Source organism: Opisthocomus hoazin, chromosome W (genome assembly GCF_030867145.1).
Source record: "Opisthocomus hoazin isolate bOpiHoa1 chromosome W, bOpiHoa1.hap1, whole genome shotgun sequence".
Lineage (NCBI taxonomy): Eukaryota > Metazoa > Chordata > Aves > Opisthocomiformes > Opisthocomidae > Opisthocomus > Opisthocomus hoazin.
In genome coordinates, this window is record NC_134453.1 from 19,608,989 (window position 1) to 19,631,348 (window position 22,360).

Sequence of the window (22,360 nt, forward strand, 5' to 3'; positions counted from 1 at the left end):
AGCCTGGTTTGGGTGGGAGCATCCATCCACTGCTTAGAAGCTTGCACCCATCTGATCTCCTGCACCACAGAATCACAGAATCACACAGAATGGCAGGGTTTGGAAGGGACCTCTGTGGGTCATCTAGTCCAACCCCCCTGCCGAAGCAAGGTCACCCAGAGCAGGCTGCACAGGACCTAGTCCAGGCGGGTCTTGAATATCTCCAGAGAAGAAGACTCCACAACCTCCCTAGGCAGCCTGTTCCAGGGCTCCGTCACCCTCAGAGGGAAGAAGTTCTTCCTCATGTTCACACAGAATCACACAGAATCACACAGAATAGTAGGGGTTGGAAGGGACCTCTGTGGGTCATCTAGTCCAACCCCCCTGCCGAAGCAGGGTCACCCAGAGCAGGCTGCACAGGACTGCGTCCAGGCGGGTCTTGAATATCTCCGGAGAAGGAGACTCCACCACCTCCCTGGGCAGCCTGTGCCAGGGCTCCGTCACCCTCAGAGGGAAGAAGTTCTTCCTCATGTTCAGACGGAACTTCCTGTGCCTCAGTTTGTGCCCATTGCCCCTTGTCCTGTCACTGGGCACCACTGAAAAGAGCTTGGCCCCGTCCTCCTGACACCCACCCTGAAGATATTTGTAAGCATTTCTAAGGTCCCCTCGCAGCCTTCTCTTCTTCAGGCTGAACAAGCCCAGTTCCCTCAACCTCTCCTCGTAGGGGAGATGTTCCAGTCCCCTCATCATCCTCGTAGCCCTCCGCTGGACTCTCTCCAGTAGCTCTTCATCTTTCTTGAACTGGGGAGCCCAGAACTGGACACAGTACTCCAGATGGGGCCTCACTAGGGCAGTGTAGAGGGGAAGGAGAACCTCCCTCGACCTGCTGGCCACACTCTTCTTGATGCACCCCAGGATCCCATTGGCTTTCTTGGCAGCCAGGGCACACTGCTGGCTCATGGTTAACCTGTCGTCCACCAGGACGCCCAGGTCCCTCTCCGCAGAGCTGCTCTCCAGCAGGTCCACCCCAAGCCTGTACTGGTGCATGAGGTTGTTCCTCCCCAGGTGCAGGACCCTGCACTTGCCCTTGTTGAACCTCATCAGGTTCCTCTCTGCCCAGCTTTCCAGCCTATCCAGGTCATGCTGAATGGCAGCACAGCCTTCTGGTGTGTCTACCACACCTCCCAGTAAGGTGTCATCAGCAAACTTGCTGAGGGTACATTCTAACTCTTCATCCAGGTCGTTGATGAAGAAGTTAAAGAAGACTGGGCCCAGTACTGACCCCTGGGGGACACCACTTGTTACCAGCCTCCAACTAGACTCAGCGCCGCTGCTGACAACCCTCTGAGCTCTGCCATTCAGCCAGTTCTCTATCCACTTCACCGACCACTCATCCAGCCCACACTTCCTCAGCTTCCCTAGGAGGATATCATGGGAGACTGTGTCGAAAGCCTTGCTGAAGTCAAGGTAGACAACATCCACGGCTCTCCCTTCGTCTACCCAGCCAGTCATGTCATCGTAGAAAGCTATTAGATTGGTCAGGCATGATTTCCCCTTGGTGAATCCATGCTGACTACTCCTGAGAACCTTCTTTTCCTCCACTTGCTTGATGATGGCCTCCAGGATAAGCTGCTCCATCACCTTTCCCGGGATGGAGGTGAGGCTGACCGGCCTGTAGTTCCCCGGGTCCTCCTTCTTGCCCTTTTTGAAGATTGGAGTGACATTGGCCTTTCTCCAGTCCTCGGGCACCTCTCCTGTCCTCCAGGACCTCTCAAAGATGATGGAGAGTGGCTCAGCAATGACATCCGCCAGCTCCCTCAGCACTCGTGGGTGCATTCCATCGGGGCCCATGGATTTGTGGACATCCAGATCACTTAAGCGATCCCTTATGCAGTCCTCCTCGACCAAGGGAAAGTCGTTCTCTTTGTAGGCTTCATCTCTTACCTCCGGGGCCTGGGATTCCTGAGGGCCAGTCTTAGCACTGAAGACTGAAGCAAAGAAGGCATTCAGTAGCTCTGCCTTCTCCGCATCCTCCGTCACCAGGACACCCGCCTCATTCAGCACGGCCCCACATTGTCCCTAGCCTTCCTTTTGCTGCTGATGTAGTTGAAGAAGCCCTTCTTGTTGTTTTTGACATCCCTTGCCAGCTTCAATTCCAGGTGAGCCTTGGCCTTCCTCGTTGCATCCCTGCACGCTCTCACCACATTCCTGTACTCTTCCCAAGTGGCCTGCCCCTCTTTCCACATTCCATGGACCTTTCTCTTCTGCCTGATCTCCGCTAGAAGCTCCTTGTTTAACCATGCAGGTCTCCTGCCTCCTTTGCTCGATTTCTTTCTCAGGGGGATGCATTGCTCCTGTGCATGGAAGAAGAGTTGTTTAAAGAGCGACCAGCACTCATGGACCCCCCTGCCTTCGAGAGCCCTGGCCCACGGGATTCCTCCCAGTAACTCCTTGAAGAGGGCAAAGTCAGCCCTCCTGAGGTCCAGGGTTTTGATCCTGCTTATCGCCCTGCTTCCTCCACGCAGGATCCTGAACTCGACCATTTCATGGTCACTGCAGCTGAGTCTACCTCTGACCTTCACATCCTCCACCAGTCCCTCCTTGTTTGTTAATACAAGGTCCAGCAGCGCGCCTTTCCTTGTTGGTTCCTCCACCACTTGCATCAGAAAGTTATCATAGATGCTCTGTAGGAACCTCCTGGATTGCGCCTGCCTAGCTGTATGGTCTTCCCAGCTGATGTCAGGGTGGTTGAAGTCCCCCATGAGAACCAGGGCCTGTGACTGTGAGGCTGCTTGCAGCTGCCTGTAGAAGGCCTCATCAACCTCCTCCTCCTGGTCAGGTGGCCTGTAGTACACACCCACCGTAATGTCACCCTTGTGAGCCTGTCCCTTAATTCTAACCCACAAGCTTTCAACTCTTCCTCATTTGCCCCCAGGCCAAGCTCAATGCATTCCAGTTGCTCCCTCACATATAGAGCAACTCCACCACCTCTCCTTGTTGGCCTGTCTTTCCTAAAGAGTCTGTAGCCATCCATGACAGCATGCCAGTCATGCGAGTTGTCCCACCACGTTTCTGTGATGGCGACCAAGTCGTAGCCGTCCTGCTGTATAATGGCTTCCAGCTCCTCCTGTTTATTGCCCATGCTACGTGCATTGGTGTAGACACACTTGAGCTGGGCTGTCAATCTCACCCCTGGCCTTGGCACGCCAAGCCTGGGCTCGTCCCTAGTGAGCTGGGCAATATCCCAGGTTCAGGTGGAACTTCCTCTGCTTCAGTTTGTGCCCATTGCCCCTTGTCCTGTCGCTGGGCACCACTGAAAAGAGTCTGGCCCCGTCCTCCTGACACCCACCCTGAAGATATTTATAGGCATTTCTAAGGTCCCCTCTCAGCCTTCTCTTCTAACCGCCTGAACCATCGCTGCAGTTTCCCATAATTGCCAGGATTAGTGCTGGGGCTGACCCACCTGTGCTCACTGGTAGAGCACCGATGAGCTGACATGCGGAGGAGACGCGGGGGAGCCGGGTGAGACAGCTTGTGCTTATGCCGTGGATTAGGAGGTGTCGGTGCCAAGGCTCTCCATCTGCATCCAAACAGATTTGAAAGCCGAGCATCAGAGGGTAATTACGAGATGCTTCATTTCAGGGCTCAGGAAGGGGCTCTTCGGAAGTCCTGTACCGAACTGAGTTTGGGCAACAGTTTTAGGATGCAACCTGTTGCATTAGGAACCCACTTTGTCTTAAATTTTTGCTATTTAATATCTTGCTTATTTGTCTCAGCCTCATTGCAACTGGTTACATGTTCCAAATCTTTCTCACTGAACGCAAATATGTTACTCTTAGGAAATCCTGGTGTAGCTGGCTCATTGACAGGTGCATAAAATGTCCCATGTCCATAGGAGATGGAAAGAGAAATGGATGTCTGCAAGAAGAGGTATCTCTTGTTTGGATGATAGCTATGAAGACCTGCACATGTGTATTTTCATTATATTGCATGAGGATGTTTCTAAGGATTTAGAAACTAATTTCTCTCCTTGGTGGGAGAAAATTTTGCTTACATTTGCCTAAAATAAAAAGCTCAGCCTTTATAATTGAGAATGAGAGTTTTATATATTTCTGGTAGTTCATTTCTGTGCGGAGACATGTTGACCTGCAGATCCCCGGAAGTTAAAATCGAAACCCATAGACCCCTCGGAGGAGACAAAACAGGGAGTAATGTGGCTGTGTTTGGAGTATCTGGTGTCTAAACTGGTTGTTGTGCTGGGAATGGCGGCAAAGTGTGACCATCTGTAATGTGCACTGTCCTGCTCATTGGGAAGAGATTGCTCACTTCACGGGCAGATTGAGGTCTGGCACTTCGTTAAGAAATGGTCACGTTGTTATGAGTTTTTAGCGTCTCATTTATTATTAATCATATTTGAAAACGTCAGAAATTATAGGATGGGGAATATATGGAAGCCACCTTCTCCAGCATTTGTTTCACCAGAGTGGGACCGTGTGGGCTGAAATATTTAAATAATCTGAATATGTGTAAGAGATGTTGGGGGAAAATTGGTAATACGAGATTCCCGATTTACATGTCCATTCTGTGTGAGTCTGAGGCAAGTCTGATTTCTTGAATGGTCCTGGCAAAATCCAACCTGTTTTACATCTTTGTTTGTAAAGGGTGGAGAGGGCAGCCCTCTTTCTGTGGGGAGGACATGTGTAGGCTGATGACTGTAAAGGGGCCATGAATCATAGAATCATTCAGGTTGGAAAAGACCTCTAAGATCATCAGGTCCAACCATCAGCCCAACACCACCATGCCTGCTAAACCATATCCTGAAATGCCACATCTCCACGTTTTTGAACACCTCCAGGTATGGTGACTCCACCACTTCCCTGGGCAGCCTGTTCCAATGCCTGACCACTCTGAAGGATGAGTGTGAGGGCTTTGCTTTAGATGCTCTTGCTTCAGGTCACTGCTTTTGCCAAAAGCAGCTGCACAGCAAAATTCCAGGTGCTTTGCAGTTTGCTGGAGGTTTCTCATAATTCCCACCTGATTATACCGTGATGCTTTTGCTTCTCAAGAGAAGGAACTGTCACCTTAGTGTTGGTGGGACATGTACGAGGATAACTGTGTGAACTAATTTTTTGGTGTGCATGGCAGAGGTGGCACAGTGCATGGTTCTGACATCCCCTGCCTGTTGTTAGAGCGAGGAGAACTCATGCCACCATGACTCCTTGAAGAAGCAGGATGGCTTTACCCATGCTTGTTGGTGACAGCAGGCTCTGGTGAAGAGTATCTCCGTCCTTGGAGTTATTCTGTTTAAAAGCCATCTGGATGTGGTCTTGGACACTTGGTTGTAGGTGGCCCTGCTTGAGCAGGAGGGTTGGACCAAATGAGCTTCAGAGGTCACTTCCCACCTCAGCTGGTTTGTGACTGAAGCAGAGTGTCTTCATGGCTGGGATGTCAACCTGCCCACTGGACTTTGGTGTGTCTTAGAGGTTGTGGATGGTGGGGTATGAGGACCGGGCTGGAGTCAGAGCTGAGCCTATGTGTTGTCTGCTCCGTGTTGTCCACGGCTTTGTGCGCCCAAGGCTGAAACTGTGTCACTCCTTCCCTTCACGGTGCGCTTTTGCAGCAGGCGAGGGGACTCTGCGTTGCAGTGAACGTGGATTCACACGGGAACAGAGGAGCCCACGTGCAGAGCCGGGACACCTCCGTGGCTGGTAGTGGGAGAGGCTGTGCTGGGCTGTGCCGTGGTCCGGATAGCGCCGCGTGCCTTCCAGCGAGTAACTGCCTTTCCCTCCCTCCTAGAATGGCAACAAGGAGAGCTCCCTTGACATGCTGGGCACAGACATTTGGGCTGCCAACACCTTTGACTCCTTCAGGTAAGCCGGTTTTAAAACGCTTTAAGAGAGAGATGGACTGTGCCCTCTCTTCGCCTTTGCTTGCGTGTTCCTCCTGCCGGTACCCAGCCACCAGTGAGTACTCTGCCGGTGCTCGCATCGCTGCTCCTCCTCCTCCCCATCCCCATTTAGCCCGCAGCACTAAGCAGAATCAATCTACTTAAAGCATCCTACGTGCTTAGGAGAGGCTGCTGGATGGGTCTGCAGTCCAAACGTCGGAAACTGGTACTGATATGATTACTTGTAATCATCCAAGAGCTGTGCAGGCAAGGCTTGAGGCAGCTCTGAGCTACTGCTCCAAGATTTTACTCTTCCATGAATTGGAGGTGTGATCATGCGTTGGCTTCACAGCTGCTGGGAAGAGCTCTTCAGCTGCCGCATTAATGTGGGGAAAGTGGTGAAATATGCTTTCCGTCCAGTTTTTTGCATCTCTCTCTGTGCCTGGAGCATTGCAGGAGTCCGCAGGGGTTGAGTTCCCACCTGGGACTTGCTCCGGGCCATTGGAGTGGGCAGGTTGTGCAGGACCAAAGAGAACATCTCCATTGCATGGACCAGACCACTACCTGTTGCGATACCCCCTTGCTTGCAAGGTGTGTGCTGTACCATGCTGCATCATCCATCGAAACTGGGGGTTTAGTGCAAGTAATAGGAGCTCAGCATCTCCAGAAAACCCAGAAGAAATGAAAAGAAACATGATGCAGCAGCGCGAAGGTTGGAGGCCCGCATCCGTGTGCCTTGCGGCAGGGAGCGGTGCTTCCAGAAGCACCAGCTTTCCTCATTTGCAGGCTCCCATGTGCCCTCTGTTCTTCAGCTCGGTGGTGTTTAATTAGTAGTGGACTTTCTTTCTTTGTTTTTCCCTGTTTTTTCTCTCCTAGTGGTGCGATGTGGGACTTGCAGCCTGAAAAACTAGATTTCACCCCATTTCACAGGAAGCTGCGAAACACCTCCAAACACCCATTGCCTCACATAGACAGAGAAGGGTGAGTGCTGCGCATGCGATACCATGTTCTCCGGCACGGCCTCTGACTTCTCCCTTGCTGTAGGAACACTAGCATGTTGGCACGGCTCATGCGGAAGACGTGGCGAAGAGGCGCTGGACCACATATGGGGTTTGGGGATGCCATGATCAGTCTGTCTGGCTCTTCTACCATCCAATTGTGGGCTGGAGCAGAGTTGCTGACTGTATTTTTCATTGCTTGGTAGGGCTCAGTCTTTAAACCATGCAGGATCCAAGTCTTCTAGATCCAAGTCTCCCAAATTTAAACATCTCTGGATATTGGAGGAAAGATCTTGGCTTAGTGCTGATCCCAGTTACAGTTCCCACGAGTGACAGGGCTTCTGCTCTTCTCCCCGGCAAGACTTCAGGCGAGAAGAAAGCATCATAGTGATGTGTGTAGATCCAAGTGTTCATCCCCTATCTGCTAGGAGTAAAATATCTGCTAGCTGTGGAAATAGTAAACAGCTCCTTTCGGTGGTGACAGCCTCCAGAGGTTTCCATGGTATTTCTGGATTCCTCTTTGGTCGTTGGTTGGTCAAGCCAAATAAAAGCATGCTGGCACCAAGTGGTTCACCGATGTTGCTTAGATGGACATCACCATTCCTCTGCAGATTGAGAAACAATCATAGTATGTTTTTTTCTCTCCTTATCATTTAGTCTTGGTGCTTAACGTGCTGGCAGTGTTGTTTAGGACCTGTCCTGTTATCCCAAGTTGTGACAAAGCTTCAACTCATCCCTGACGCAACTCACTGCAAATCTTTGCTAAAGAAAAAATAGAGCAAGCACTCCATAACCATATTTTATCTCATCAAATTTTTGTCATTTTTTGCCTAATCCTTAAAAATTTCCTGCCCATAGAGGGAGGAAAAAAATCAGAATGGGTCTAAAAGATGAGGTTGAGAAGGTTGCAGGTGACTTCTCATTGCTGTGTTGTACGTAGGGATGGAAATCCTCTCTCAGGGAAGTTTTTCTGTTGAGAAGTTGATTTTGCCAAAGTAAAGGCCAATGCCATACACTTCACTGGGCTATGTATCTCATTTAGAAACATCGAGCTAGCAATCCCACCCCAGCCCAGGTTCAGCATCTGCAGGAGGCTCCTGTACCATATAGCGACAGACAGACTCACACGACTGTACAAAGCTTTTTTTTCTGCACTGTAAATATTTACTGCAGGTATCTAAACAGCAATTTTCACAATTTTGGGATCAATGTCACACTAGATTTCCAAGTCACTAAGTGCCTTGGTCACGTTTGCTCCTATTTCTACAGATGATTTTGAAAAATGAGATGAAGGTCCCTCTGTAAAATAAGATAGAATGTGCTCCCTCTGTAAAATAAGATATAATGTGCTCCATGGTTGATGGCACTTGCCAGATGATCCTACCAGCAGCACCTGCTACCCATAGGGAGGATGCAGCAGGGTCTGCTTGTGATCTGCCTCCGGTTCCTGGTGTGCTGTGAATGCCCAGGCTGCAAACAGGTAGAGAAGGCAGTATGGAGGTGAGATATTTAATCACTCCTAAACATTACAGCTTTAAAAATGGAATAAGAAGTAGTGTGTATGCAGAAAAGTTAAACAGGTGCTGTCAGCACAAGCAGTGCATCTCCCAAAATGCAGGTCATGTACGTAACCTGCACTAGAACAGAGGGAACGCGGGCAAAATTTGGTTTATTATTGAACTTTTAAAGTTGATTCTGCTGTGTATTCCTCAGCACCCCGTGGCAAATCTGTGCTGAGCGCGGTGCAGCTGACTGAACCTCCAAGAAACTCCATCTGCTAGCTAGATGTTTTCCCTCTTGCTGGAGTGGGGTTTTTTAAGATGCAAGCTGTGCAATGAAAAAAATTAATAGGAAAAAAAGGAAAGATGCTGTTCAGTCTGTGTTTTCTACGCTGTAAGTACCAAAGGGACCATATTATTCCTCCGTCCGATCCCTTGCCCAAGGTTGGCCACGTAGTTACATCCAGTTGATTGACCTCGAGCGTCATCTGCTCGACTGAAGCATTTTCCTCCTGAAAGACGTCCGATTTTCTTTGCGGATACTGAGTTTGGTGGTATGCTGAATAATCAAAGTGGAGGGGTTAAGGAAAACCAGGCAACTGTGCCTCGTTTCTGACCTGAATATGTCTGCCTTGAATTTCCAGCGGTAGCTCTTGCCGTGCTTTTGCTCTCCCAGTTCCAACAACCTTCTGTAGCTGATGTTTTCTCTTCGTTCCAGGTATCTCCCAAGCCCGGGTAGCACTTTAGTTTCTCCCGTACTCTAAGAAATTTCTCAACCACCTCTTTGAAACGTGACTGCCCGAGCTGCCTGCGGTCCTGTAGTTCAGACTCAGCCATGCTGCCTGGAGAGGAAAACTGCCTTCATCCCCGTAATCGCTGCCTCCTCATCTTTTATGCCACAATCCAACATCAGACATTCACCATGGGACAGTCCCCATCCTTTTCAGATAACCTTTTCCCACAATACGCTTGCCTGCAACTGGTATTATTTGTCCCCAGATGTTTGACTTGTTTTTTCTGTCATATATATAAAAATATATATAATTTTATATATATATGAATATAGTGTGTGTGTATATTATATATGTACACACGCTGTATTTTTGCCATTGTAAATCAAACTCACTCTTTCACCTACGAGGGAAAGTCAACTGTTGAACACCTCTGCCCACAAATCAATTAGGGTGTTAATTAAATTCAGTGTTTCCATTCAGCTTGCTGTTTTTCGAGCCTGGTGCTTTAGCACGTTCCATTTTTCTGCATTTTTTTTCCCCTCCATTTGCTGTAATTCCACCAGGATCTGTTGTTCTCTGACTTCTAGGCACTGATTGCCCGGACATGCCGCAATCAAAGTTTCTGTCTAATAGATGTCATTTAACAATATCTTGTCACTAATGATCAAAAAAACATTGTTGCGTAATAAAAATAGATCAATTGTTTATAAATCATAGCATCATAGCATGGTAAGGGTTGGAAGGGACCTTCAAGATCATCTGGTTCCAACCCCCCTGCCATCAGCAGGGACATCTTCCACCAGACCAGGGTGCTCAGAGCTCCATCCAACCTGGCCTTGAACCCTGCCAGGGAGGGGGCAGCCACAGCTTCTCTGGGCAACCTGGGCCAGTGTTTCACCACCCTCATGGGGAAGAATTTCTTCCTAATCTCTAATCTAAATCTGCCCTCTTTTAGTTTAGAGCCGTCCCCCCTTGTCCTATCACTACACACCCTTGTGAAAAGTCCCTCTCCACCCTTCCTGTCGGTCCCTTCAGGCACTGGCAGCTGCTCTAAGGTCACCCCGGAGCCTTCTCTTCTCCAGGCTGAACAGCCCCAGCTCCCTCAGCCTGTCCTCGTAGGAAAGGTGCTCCAGCCCTCGGATCATCTTTGTGGCCCTCCTCTGGACCCGCTCCAACACATCCATGTCCTTCTTCTGTTGGGGGCTCCAGAGCTGGACGCACTGACCATTTTTTCTTCTTCTGGATCATGACAAACTCCGCGTCCAGCTAGTAGTTATCTTTGAATTGGGTTTTTTTTTTTTCCTTTCTTGATACAAGCAAGTCATTCAGCTGCCAGCTCTGTGTTTGGTCTGTCAGTGCTTAGCTTCTCACCCCAGGATTTTTTGTGTGTCAAATTGGATGTTTGTATTTCTATCGATTGTTGTTTGCTGTCGGAGACCTATGCTTGTGCTTGTGTTCCAACACCTTTCTCAGCAGGGGAACCGGACCTCCCGTGGAGACCAACAAATGAGCAGTGCTTCAAAGAAACCATTTCTCATTACATTTTTGTGTCCTCGTATTTTTTAAATTTTTTTTTTCCCCGGGTAGGCTGTGCTTTCAGTTTTGCTTGGTCTGGAAATTGAATCGCCGAACGCCACCGCTCAGGACTGCTTTTGATTTTCTCACTGGTTGCCATCAACAAAAGCATTTGAATGCTGTGGCGGACGGTGCAGGTGGAGAGGACTGGGATAAGCATTTAATTTTGTATTAATGGCTTTGTGCCCACCTGGGAGTGTTTTGGAGGCACAGCTTACTCGCTTCAGATAGCCTCTTTGTTTTCATGAGGGTCCTTTGCAGTAAGAACTAATCTTCCCCATGTGCCATAATAGAAAATTAACTTTGGTTCTAGTGAGGTTTCACTTGCTTTTGTTTGTTTTCTTCTTGCCACAGGCTTGGAAAAGGGAAATACGAGGACAGTGACAGCATCAACTTGAATGACATAGAGAAGGTCCTTCCAGTGTGGCAGGTAGGTGATGAGGACATCTCCTACCCATGGTACGGTGGAGACTAGCAGCTCCTTGCCTTACCTTTCCTTAGGAAACCCTCCTCAGAAGTGGGAAAAACTGGGCTGGATGCGCTGAGCTGTGGTCCTTTGGGCTTTGGGATGGAGAATTATTCCTGTGGTTTCACCGAGCTTTGCTGTGAACCTCAGTGCTGGGCAAGGGCAGTTACCGCAGGGACTTTGTTGAGAGGTGAAACGTTGAGGACAGTGTATATATACGTACATATATACATATATATATATACACGTACATGGACACAGAGCTGATATATTTTAGGAAAGGAGGTTCTGAAAAGCACTGAGCCTGCTGACAGCTCCAAAATACATTGCTGCAGCGACGGTGTGCTGACCCAGATGTTTCCCCTATGGGCTTGGGCGTATGTTTGCATGCGATGGTCATCCACTTGTACATCTTCTCTGCGTCTGTCTTTACTTCCCAGTTTTGGTAGTTCTGGTTAAATGACTTTTGATGCTCGGACGTTGGGGGATGGCAGGATGAAGCCGAAAGTTAAAAAAAAGCCATTGAACAGGTCAATTTGTCAGCGTTGTATAATTTTAACTTTCCAGAGCCCTAGTCCTCAAAGGAGCGGAGTGTCCTGGTCTGGGCAAGTTTCTGAGGATACTCAGCGTGTTTTTGCTGAAGTCTGCTCTTTGCCTCCAGAGGGAAGGACGGAGACATCTCGTGCTGTAGCGGTGTTGCCCTTTTCAGCGCTGAGCAAAAACCTCGCCGGGCTTCTTGCTCATGCATCATGTAAGGAAAAGCCTTGCTCAGCCTACAAACCATGTGATGATCTTACTATTTCTTTTGGGTGAGCTAGCTGGCACTAAATACACAAACCAGTGGCAAGAGCGGAGAAGTGCTGATGCTGTTGGCAGGGAGGAACGCTGCCAGCAGCTGCTTTCTGCTCGGTTTCTTCCATGCTCGGTATGTCTGGACTTTAGGTCACGGGGAGAAAACATCAGGTTCAGCTGATACAGACCCCAGTAATTCTGCAAAATAAGGTTATTTTCTTTGGGGAACAATTAGAAGTGAGGAATCAAACCATCTTTGGTGCAAGGAGCTGACGTTCTTCTTTAGGGTTTAACTTTTTTTAGGATTGACAGCTAGGATTGAAGCCAGGTCCTCCTGGTCAAGTTGTCATCTCATCCTGTCATAACACCAGGTTGAGTCCATCGACTCCAGTGAATGAATACCAATATATACCTGAATACCTAGCTTAATTCTTAGCGTGGCAGCTCTAAGCCAGAAGATCTAGTGGGAATGCTGGATTTGGTGGTTTGTTTGTGCCTCTGGGCAGGCTCATGCAATACTACGTTATTTCGGAGACTCGCTTACCTAGGCGTGTACAGTCATATGTGCCTGTGGGAACTGGGAGCCGGGCAGTTCTGGGTGAGGATTTATCTCGTTTGGTGTTGACAAGTGAAATACTCGCGGACAGCTGGTTTAATCCTTACATATCATTGTTAACTGGATTTGAATGTGATCGTGTGATGCCAACAGTGATTTTGCTCATCTGTATCCCTTGTTTTAAATGGCTCTGTGGAGCACAGTGCGCAGGGGCATGAGGGAAAATATTCATCTGAGCCTGTGGAGGAAAAATTTTTCACCTTCCATGGGGCTTTCCCATGCTGCGGTTATGTTTGTGTCATATTCTGAAGAAGAGGCTTTTCAGGTTGGAGGTAGATCAACTCTTGTTCTGTCTGTGTTTAAGATCTCATGGGTTGCTTACAGCAGCCGTGCAGGGGTGGAGGGGCCGATCCGAGCATCCTCCAGGGTGGCTGGGCCTGTCTGAGCATCCTTCAGCGCGACTGGATGGGTCTGAGCATCCTCCAGCATGGCTCAGATGCAAATATTTTGCTGCTGAATATGCCTTGGCAGCTATAGCAGGGTTAAGAGCACCAAGTTTGAGAGAGGTAGTGAGTCTGCTTTGGAAATTTGGGTTCCTTTGATGGTAAAATGTGATGGACATATGACATGTATCTAAAACTGATTTTCAGTATACATCCAGGTCTGTATGTGTGTCGCTACAGAGGGATAGAGTGACACCCCTAATGGGTTAAGCAGACTATTCTGGGTATCTGGACATTAATATATATACATGAGTTTTGCTGCTGGAATCTATCAATATTATTTTAACAAAATATTGCAAGGAAAGCCTGTGACTCCTTGGCAATTAAAAGGTGAAAATATAAACAAAAAATGAAACAACCTCCCCCCAAACCCTCTTTCTTCATAGCTGTCTGAGGGAAAAATGCTTGTGGGCAGCCTTTTGTTTCGACGTTGGAGAACGCTCCTTGGAGATGCTCCACAGCACGGCGAGCTCTGCCATCTCGTGGACATGCACAGGCGGGCGAAGCTGGCTCCGCTTGGGAACCCGGCCCGATTTCTTCACGACAACTGGTATTTTGAAGCTTCCTCCTGCCCCATCTTTTCAAGGCTCATGTGGGGTGCTCGGTTTTACTGGTAAATAGGCTTTGTTTTGAAAGTTTCATGGCTAGGAGTGCATGAGGTCATTGCTTTGGCTCAGCTCATGAGCTGTAACCTCTTCATCTCTCCTTACTCACAGGAGTCTGTAGTTGGATTTGGGCACTGATTCACCCAAGCGCTGCCAAAAAGTGACTTTGGAAGAAAATAATCTTTTGAAGATAAGTATTCCCCATTCATAAGATCTGCTTCTTACGCGCCGGGGAGGATCGGTTGCTGGCTGCATTAGAGAGGCGCAGCTCAGATGCAGAGCCAGTCTTTGTCATCCTCTCCATTTTCACCTCAGCTGGTTTATTGGAGGAGACCATGTCACCATCTCGGTGTCATGAAGACGTCGTGGGGAGGACTGAGTCAGTGCGTTTTACTTTTGCTCCCTTTGACAAATGTTCGGGAAGGCTTTTAGGCTTGCATGTGTCACAGCTGAATGCCCCGGTCCTAGATACAGTCTTCAGACTCCGAGCCCTTGGCAAACTCTACACTTACCAGAGAAAACAACCCAAGGGCTCATGTCCTACAAGATACCCTCCATTCTCCCTGTGAAGCTCACAAAAGATGCAGGAGGCTGCATGTCACAGGGACATGCTGTGAATGCTGACAGAGATGAGCAGAGAGTTTTGGGACATGTCCTGAGTGGTTTCTGGACTGGCAGCTTGCAGTTGTTGGCTTTCGGTTTGCTGGACTCATGTCTCCAGGCTGGGTCTTCCCTCCTCCGAACGGTGCATTGTAGGAGGTAGAAATTATGTGGCACTTTTGAAAGGGGTACTGGGCTTTGCTGGTGCTATGGGATAAACTTGGAAGACAGCATTGATGTCGTTTGGTTTGGCATCTTAATTGCCTCACAGCTCATGTCCTTCCATTTCCTTACTGAGTTTTGAGCCTTTTTGTCATATGTTTGGAGTTACAATAAACTGCTTGTTTCTCTTCTGGCTGCGGTTGTCATCCAGCTTCCTTATTGGATGAGAAACAAAGGAGCAGCTCCTTGGGAGAAAGGCAGACTGTGTGAGTTGTTCATGTTCCTCTTAGCACCACTGTATTCCTGACTTTGTCCAAGCAGGATTAGAAGCGCCGGGATACCTAACTATGCTGGGATCCCACCTCAATTTAGGCACCTAACAGGCGTCTCTGCACACGCTCCTCCGGACCCGTCCTCCTTGACAAGTATTTTCAAATCAGACCTTACAATTCAGTGCAGAGATCGTGTGAGTAAAGGTGGGACCTGTCCGTGGGCTGGTCTCTTGGGGTTCCTGCCATAGGAGAGGCATGGACACGTTGGGGCATGGTTTGTTACATCTCAGCATAGAGGTCTAGAGAAGGTCGGTTGATTCCCATCTGAGGGTACCCATGTCCTTTCCCTGTCGGCTCTACAAGGAGCCCAGAGGAACTGGGTCATATGTGGGCTTGTTCAGACATGGTAGGTGCCTTAAGAGAGAAGCCAGCCCAGGTGTCTGGGAGAGAAGGGTGAATTGTGGGCGAGCATCCCCTCTGCTGTCACTCTTCATGTGAGGTGAAGAGGTCAGTGTCCAGCACTGCTGTGAGGGCTTGCTCCTGGACCCTAACAGATTGCTGACCCTTCCAGGGTGGTGGTGGCAGGGGGACAGGTCTATTTGGAGCTCGGGGACAGCTCTTTGGTGGGGTGGTGTTATTTACTATCACCATAAAGAGTCCTCATCCTCTCCACGTCCTCTCTTGCCTGCTCTTTCTGCACTACAAAGTTGGGCAGTTCTCATTTTAGCCAGCTCGTTAGCCAGGCCAGATCCTTCCTCTTTCAGAGCCTTGACCACAACACTGTGGCCCTTTCTCAGCAGACTGTTCTGCACCACTGGAGCTGGGGTGGGCTCATCCCTCTGTCTAACGTTGCCTCCCACTGGGAGTGACCTGGTCCATGTGGTGTGCCCCATGTGCTGTATGTCCCCTGCCAGTCAACAGATCTAACCCTGACATCCTTTACCTGTCCACCAAACACGTATGAAGAAGTTGGGGTGGCTCCCTAGGAGCCCCAAACTAGGGGGATTTCTTCTCCCCGCCCCCAGATCCTGCTGGACTCCATCCAGAGCGTGTAGGCACGGCATTGCTTTCAGAGAAGGTTTCTGGTCTAACAAGCCAGCTTCCCCTATCCCAAGGGTCTTTCCAGTACTGTAACTGCTAAAACCACTGTGGAAAGTCCCTGTCAAAAAGCCAAGGTTTACTTGAGTATAGGTCACAAGGTATTGGGAGTCAGATCACTGCTGCTGAGCAAAAGCTTTTGTTTTGCCACGACTTCCAGTAAGATATGGTCTTTCTGTGGTCTGTTTTTTGTGGCATTTAATCCAACTGACGATGACCAGCTCCTCGAGAAAAGGAGCTTCAGTCACCTGTAACCCCTTCAGCATCAGAGTTAAGGCCACTGTTGACCAAGGAAGGCAGATGAGATCGTTGCCATCTCCAAAGCACTGGAGAGGAGATGTCTGGTCCAGGGATGGCTAAACTTCCACACAGGTTGCCAGCTTGTAGGTTCTCACAAGGGCCAAGCCTTAGGTCTGGCAGTAGAGCACAGTCATTATGAGCCCTGAACCAGATTATAAACCCCGTGGTTTTTGTCGGACATGCAGAAAAGGGGAGATCTTCCAGTAGGTTTTTCAGATTAGGGTGGTCTTCCATACCGTGTAATAGTTATTCACTCCACAAAGAAAACACCAGGTAAATGGACAAGAGCTTTGATGTTTCCATCATCATGATCATTATTATTATTATTATTATTAGGGTTCAGAGCTGGTTTCTCATTGTAACAAATGAGGTGGACTCTCCCTTCTCATGGCTGGTTTTTATTTTTCTGGCTGTCACCCAGTTCAAGCAGACTTGGCGATATTGGCTCGTAATTCGTGGAGGTGTCTTCCCAACCTGGTGGGAACGGAGATGCCTTCTTTATTATGGTTCCTGGAGCTGGTACTGGTTAGCTGGGCAGGGTTGGGGCCCTGTTGTTTGAAGAGCGATGGACCTGTAATGAGCTCCTGCCAGGATGGGAGTGTTGGGGTGCTCTTGTACTCTGGTTGGGTGGGCCAGGTTCGGAGACACGGGTTTGGGGTGTGCAGGGAGGGTTGGTGGAAAGGACAAGGGTGGCTTATGTTGCATCTCTGAAGGATGGCCTGGTGTTTGGTGGCCGAGAGGACAGAGCTGGTGGCAGAGGGGAGTTCTGTAGCACTAGAGGGCACTGTGGGCTTGCTGCACGGCCCCGAAACCCGGCTCTGCACTGAGGAAACACGAGGCTTTTTCCAAAGGCTTTTTCCAAGCAGAAATTTCACCCGCCGTGGCTGCGTCTCGCACCATCCTGTGCTGGGTCCTCCCACTGTGCCCACCTCGGCCTCCTGGTGCACGTCCAGCATGGGAGACCTCAGGGCTTGTGGTGGGGAAAGGTGTTTCTCTGCACCAGGGGTTGAATTAGGTTGGCACTGTGCATCGGCGTGAGCCTCAAAGCAAATGGAGGCCCTGACCAGAGAGGGGTTAAAACCGGTGGTGTCTGTGAACTACTCATCGTTGCATTTACCAAGCACTGCAGCCCCGTTTCACCAAGGGAAGCTGGTGCCCTGGGACTAGACGTGTCCCACAGCCTGGGCCTCCCTCTCTTGCATCATGACACCTCCCTGACTCCTCTTGGAAATCTCACTTTTGCAAATGTAGTCCTCAACTCTGCTCCGATGGGATGCTCCAGCAGGGCTCGGTCCCAAGTGATGCTGCTCACACCAATGAGCAGTGCCAGACATGCTGAGGGGTCCTCCCTTTCTCCAGAAGATGCTGCTGCCCCATTAAATAAAGGATGTTCCTCTGAACACCCACGTTCCCATTTGTCCGTCTGTCGCTGTCCCCCATCTACCCTGTTGTCCCCACCACCCCACTTAGAAGGACTTGCCAGCCTCAGCAGGAGGGAAATAAATCACACAGAATCACAGAATGGTAGGGGTTGGAAGGGACCTCTGTGGGTCATCTAGTCCAACCCCCCTGCCGAAGCAGAGTCACCCAGAGCAGGCTGCACAGGACCTTGTCCAGGCGGGTCTTAAATATCTCCAGAGAAGAAGACTCCACAACCTCCCTGGGCAGCCTGTTCCAGGGCTCCATCACCCTCAGAGTGAAGAAGTCCTTCCTCATGTTCAGACGGAACTTCCTCTGCTTCAGTTTGTGCCCATTGCCCCTTGTCCTGTCGCTGGGCACCACTGAAAAGAGTCTGGCCCCGTCCTCCTGACACCCACCCTGAAGATATTTATAAGCATTTCTAAGGTCCCCTCTCAGCCTTCTCTTCTCCAGGCTGAACAAGCCCAGCTCCCTCAGCCTTTCCTCATAGGAGAGATGCTCCAGTCCCCTCACCATCCTCGTAGCCCTCCGCTGGACTCTCTCCAGTAGCTCCTCATCTTTCTTGAACTGGGGAGCCCAGAACTGGACACAGTACTCCAGATGGGGCCTCACCAGGGCAGAGTAGAGGGGGAGGAGAACCTCCCTCGTCCTGCTGGCCACACTCCTCTTAATGCACCCCAGGAGACCATTGGCCTTCTTGGCAACCAGGGCACACTGCTGGCTCATGGTCAACTTGTTGTCCCCCAGGACACCCAGGTCCCTCTACACAGAGCTGCTCTCCAGCAGGTCAGCCCCAGCCTGTATGCTGTACCCTGGTGCATGGGGTTGTTCCTCCCCAGATGCAGGACCCTGCCCTTGCCCTTGTTGAATTTCATCAGGTTCCTCTCTGCCCAACTCTCCAGACTGTCCAGGTCTCGCTGAATGGCAGCACAGCCTTTCAGTGACCATCTCTGTTCCTTAGACCCCAGTTTGCCAGGCGCTGGTTTGTGCTACAAAAGAAGATGAGTAATGGGATTTTAGTTGCTTTGCACCTTTTTCTTGGGCCAGGCTGACAGAGCGGCAGGACTAGGCTGGGCTTCCCAACAGGAGGTGGTGGGGTTTGGATTCATGGCCAGGGACCACGAGCTGATGAGGGAAGAGAATGAGAGCTGGATGGGAAAGTCTGTTCCTGGCAGGACGATGAAGAAAGATCCTTTATTTTGCTATTAAGGAGTTCACAAGTGATGTTAGACCTGAGAACTGCAGTTTTCTGGGGAATTAACTGATCTGGGTATGGAGACTTGTACGAGGGTGTAATTAACAGCTCCGTAGACATTTGAGGCTCAGAAATAATCACCACATTGAGCTCTGGCTTGAACACACTGGAGAACAACATGGCCTTTACTCAGCCTGGTAGTTGCCTTCCCTTTCCAAAAGGTTTCCTTTTGTGCAGCTATATAATATCCAAAACAAGCCTAAAAGGTTTGGTTTTGTTTTTTTCCCAGTCCTTTCTATAGACTGTAACACCCCCACCCCCAATTCCTGCCTGAATTTTAACTTCTGAACAGCGTTACATCTTTTTCTCCCTTGTTTCCCCAGAGGATTCATTAGAAATTGGAGAGGGCTTTTGCTGCACTCCCTTGAATATGCTGAATATTTTCCTGAAGCCGGTTGTGGAGTAATGATGAAGTTATTAAAAGTTATTAAAAAAATAAAGTTATTAAAAGCAGCAGAGAAAAAACTATTAAAAAAAAAATCCAGATTTCTAAAGATCCCAAATAAAAACTCAATGTCTCTTTGGTCAAGCAGCTATTTCTGCTGGCTTGGCTATTTCCACATCCTAATCCCCTTCCCCGCTCTCCGTCAAAGAGCTGAATTTTTAATAAAATAAAGGGAAGGAAGGAATTTTCTCTCTAAAAAAAAGTAGACGTACCGCGGTACCGGAGAAGAGAAACATGCCTACGTCCCCGTTGGCGGAGGGACCTACAGAGCCTAGAAACACATCGCTCTCAAAAAATCCTGCTAATGGGGGATGTCCTCGTCCCTTGTCTGACAAAATACGAGGTTAATGTTTCCTGTTGCATTGAAAAATTTCTTCTTAACCAGAACATCCTTTCCCCCCCCCCAACTTTCTGCTGCCTTTCCTCTGATGTTATGGAAATAGCAACCGATACAATAGATGAGACCAGAAGTTCTTAAAATGCGAATTTCCTGCCCGGAGGCAGCAGGTAAGTGAATCTCGTCCAGCTTGCGGAGATGTGTATGTAGCCATGGGTGTAAATATAGGTATTGAGTGGCAGGATGAGTGTTTATTGCAATCCAAGGTGGTTCAGTCAAAGATTGTCCTTCAAGTGGGAAATTTATTGCTGCACACGACGCCTGGATGTCTCTTCCACGGGGAAAATAAAGACTGTTTATGAAGGGAGTTAAATGGTGTCCTTGCCTGTGGTGTGACCCAGAGGCCCGTTCTAGTCCCACGTTCATATGGTCTCTCATTTTCTGATTTTAAAAATACCTATGGGGTTCATTTGGGTTTTTTGAAGATACTCCATGAACTTCTCTGCTGGCTCTAAAAATGGCAAGCGCTCGGCTCTACGGGCGCTGGCATGGTCAGTGAAAGAAAATTCTGTGCCCTCCCCAAAATGCCTTTGCTGGATGGTGGGGTTGAAGGATTTCATTTGGGCTAATAGCAAGAGGAACGTGGTCTCCATGCCTTCGGTCACATGGTGCTTCCCTGGTGTCCATGTCTCCCAGGGTTCTTCTGCTCTGCCCTTCACCTGCTGGTACCACTGTGGAGGAACTCCTCACTGTTGGCTTGCTTTCTTTCTAATTCTCTTTTCTTTTTTTTTTTAATTCCTGTAATGTATGAGCAGAGAAACCACTGGAGGATGATAAAGCTTCATTTCTTCCTGCTTTTGTGACCCGCTTGATTATTTCGTTTCTCATTGTATATTCTTTTGAGGCGCCTTGTCCGAATGGAAAGAAAATATGTATGCTTATAGGAGCAGTTCGTTTCCTCTTGGCTAGGTAAAATAAGACCCCTTGGCTGGGCAAAATAAGCAGGTATCGCATAAGGTATGGATTGCTTCTGCTCGCTGGTCCTGGGAAGGGAGCCGCCAACACTTACTCCATGACGACATGATTCCTTGAAGCTGGTGGGCTGCGTATGCCTACTTTTGGCCGGCCTTCCTCTTGGGGCTATGAATAAATACAACATAAAAATATGCGTTCCTCAAGTTTGGGTTGCTGCATGTTTGCTAGAGAAGAATGGAAAGGTTTGGGGTTGGTAGTTGCGTGGACATGGTTTGAAGCAGCAGCGGGAGAGATGAGGCACCCTGTCCTATTTTTTCATAGTTGCTCTACATCAATAGTGTGGACCGAAGATGGTTTTTAAGAGTCAAATATGAAGAAAAAATTTGCATTTGTTGTCATTTAAAAGAAAACACCAGTCCAGGATGATCTTCAGGTTTCCAGCCTGATGGTACCGGCAGGTCCTGCATCTGCAGCTGGACCTCCTGGGCACGCGGTGGCCAGTCAACTCCGGCCATTGTGCCCATGGTCAGTGAAAGCTTGGTTTTCCAAAAGCAGAGGGCTAGGGTGGGCCTTTTTAAAGCTGTCTTCTCGTTTCGGTTGGTCCTGTCCACTGCATCCGTGGAGCTTGTTCAGCCCTGCAGCTAGGACCTCTAGTGTAGACAGCTCTGGGAGACGTCAAGGATGGAGGAGCTTCAGAGTTGCAACCAACTCAACTCAACCTAAAGGCTGTAGAGAACCTAGGGGCTAGGTGGGTGACCATGGATCATGGTTGGACTTGCAGATGGAAAAAATTGTCTCCTTGGATGCAAATTTTGTTCTGGAAACCCAGCGATAGGTTTTGATACCTGGATTCTTGGGGTAAAGTTTCCACTTGTGCTTTATGTTGCTTTTGGTGCAAATCAGCCCCGTGTGCCTTAAGGGTGTGGGAGCCAGTGCGGTCCCCGTGCTCTCCACGGCATCACTGTCCGGTGCCGACAGTGTCCCGGCAAAACAGGTCACCACCCCAATAAGCAGAAAGACGAGGAGCCGAGCTCACACTAAAATGGTATTTCAGCCAGAAAGAGCAAAGGGGGTACCTTGACCATGAGAGTGTGAGTAACCACCTCGTCGTGCAATCACAATATCGGTTTTCTAGTTTATTTTTTATTTACGGTTGGCTTAACAATTAAAAGGCTACACTGCGCTTTGGTTTTTCCAGTCTGCTGCATCGTGTGACCCCAGTGACTCTGAGTTAAGCCTCATTATATAATGGTGGGGTGTTTTTTTGGAAAACCTCCATTTAATCCTCTCGGAGCAGAATTTGCTGGTTTTGTTTTCTTTCATATCATCGTCTTGCTTCCCTCCCCACCTACCCCTTCCCTGGCGGGCGCACGCTGGAGGCGTCAGTCTGGGAGCAGGGTCCTTTCTTCCTTTCAATTTTTTTTTTTCTAAATCTGCAGAGAAATGAAAAAAAATAAAAGGTTTATTATCATTTGCTTGGGTTACAGTGCCTTTCCCCACCATCGGGGGGAAGGACTACGTGATGTGCAGCAGGTATTTTGTGAATGGAGCGCAACCCTGTGACTCCCCGTCGCTTGACCGAAGGGGGAGGCAGGGGAAGGAGAAAGGGGAAAAAAAAACAAAAAACAAAAACCACCACCCAGTGACTCCATCGGACTCGTTTTGGCTGGAAAACTTTTTCAGCGCCGTGGTTTTTAAGCCAGGAGGAAGCTTTCTTCTGGCCCAAGAACAATAAAGGGGTCAGCAGCCTGATCCTCCCTCCTACACCCTCTTCCTTCCATTGTGAGGGGTCTGTGCAAATATCCCAGGCTGCTTCTGCTGGGGCCTGAGGGACCTGAGCCGCGCATGTGACATTAAAGAGAAACTCTGTGGACTCAATAATCCTGAGCTGCAGAAAGGAAAA

At 49.1% G+C, this 22,360-nt stretch overlaps 1 protein-coding gene across 7 annotated transcripts in view; it reads left to right on the top strand.

The window, feature by feature from the left end:
- LOC104335576 (CBP80/20-dependent translation initiation factor) overlaps positions 1-22,360 on the top strand; it is a 176,053-nt gene that overhangs the window by 62,984 nt on the left and 90,709 nt on the right. For all 7 annotated transcript variants that reach the window (XM_075446638.1, XM_075446643.1, XM_075446637.1 and 4 more), the window contains 3 exons: positions 5,776-5,849; positions 6,743-6,847; positions 11,027-11,102. In XM_075446638.1, the coding sequence (XP_075302753.1) occupies positions 5,776-5,849; positions 6,743-6,847; positions 11,027-11,102 (255 nt within the window). The remainder of the gene's footprint in view (positions 1-5,775; positions 5,850-6,742; positions 6,848-11,026; positions 11,103-22,360) is intronic.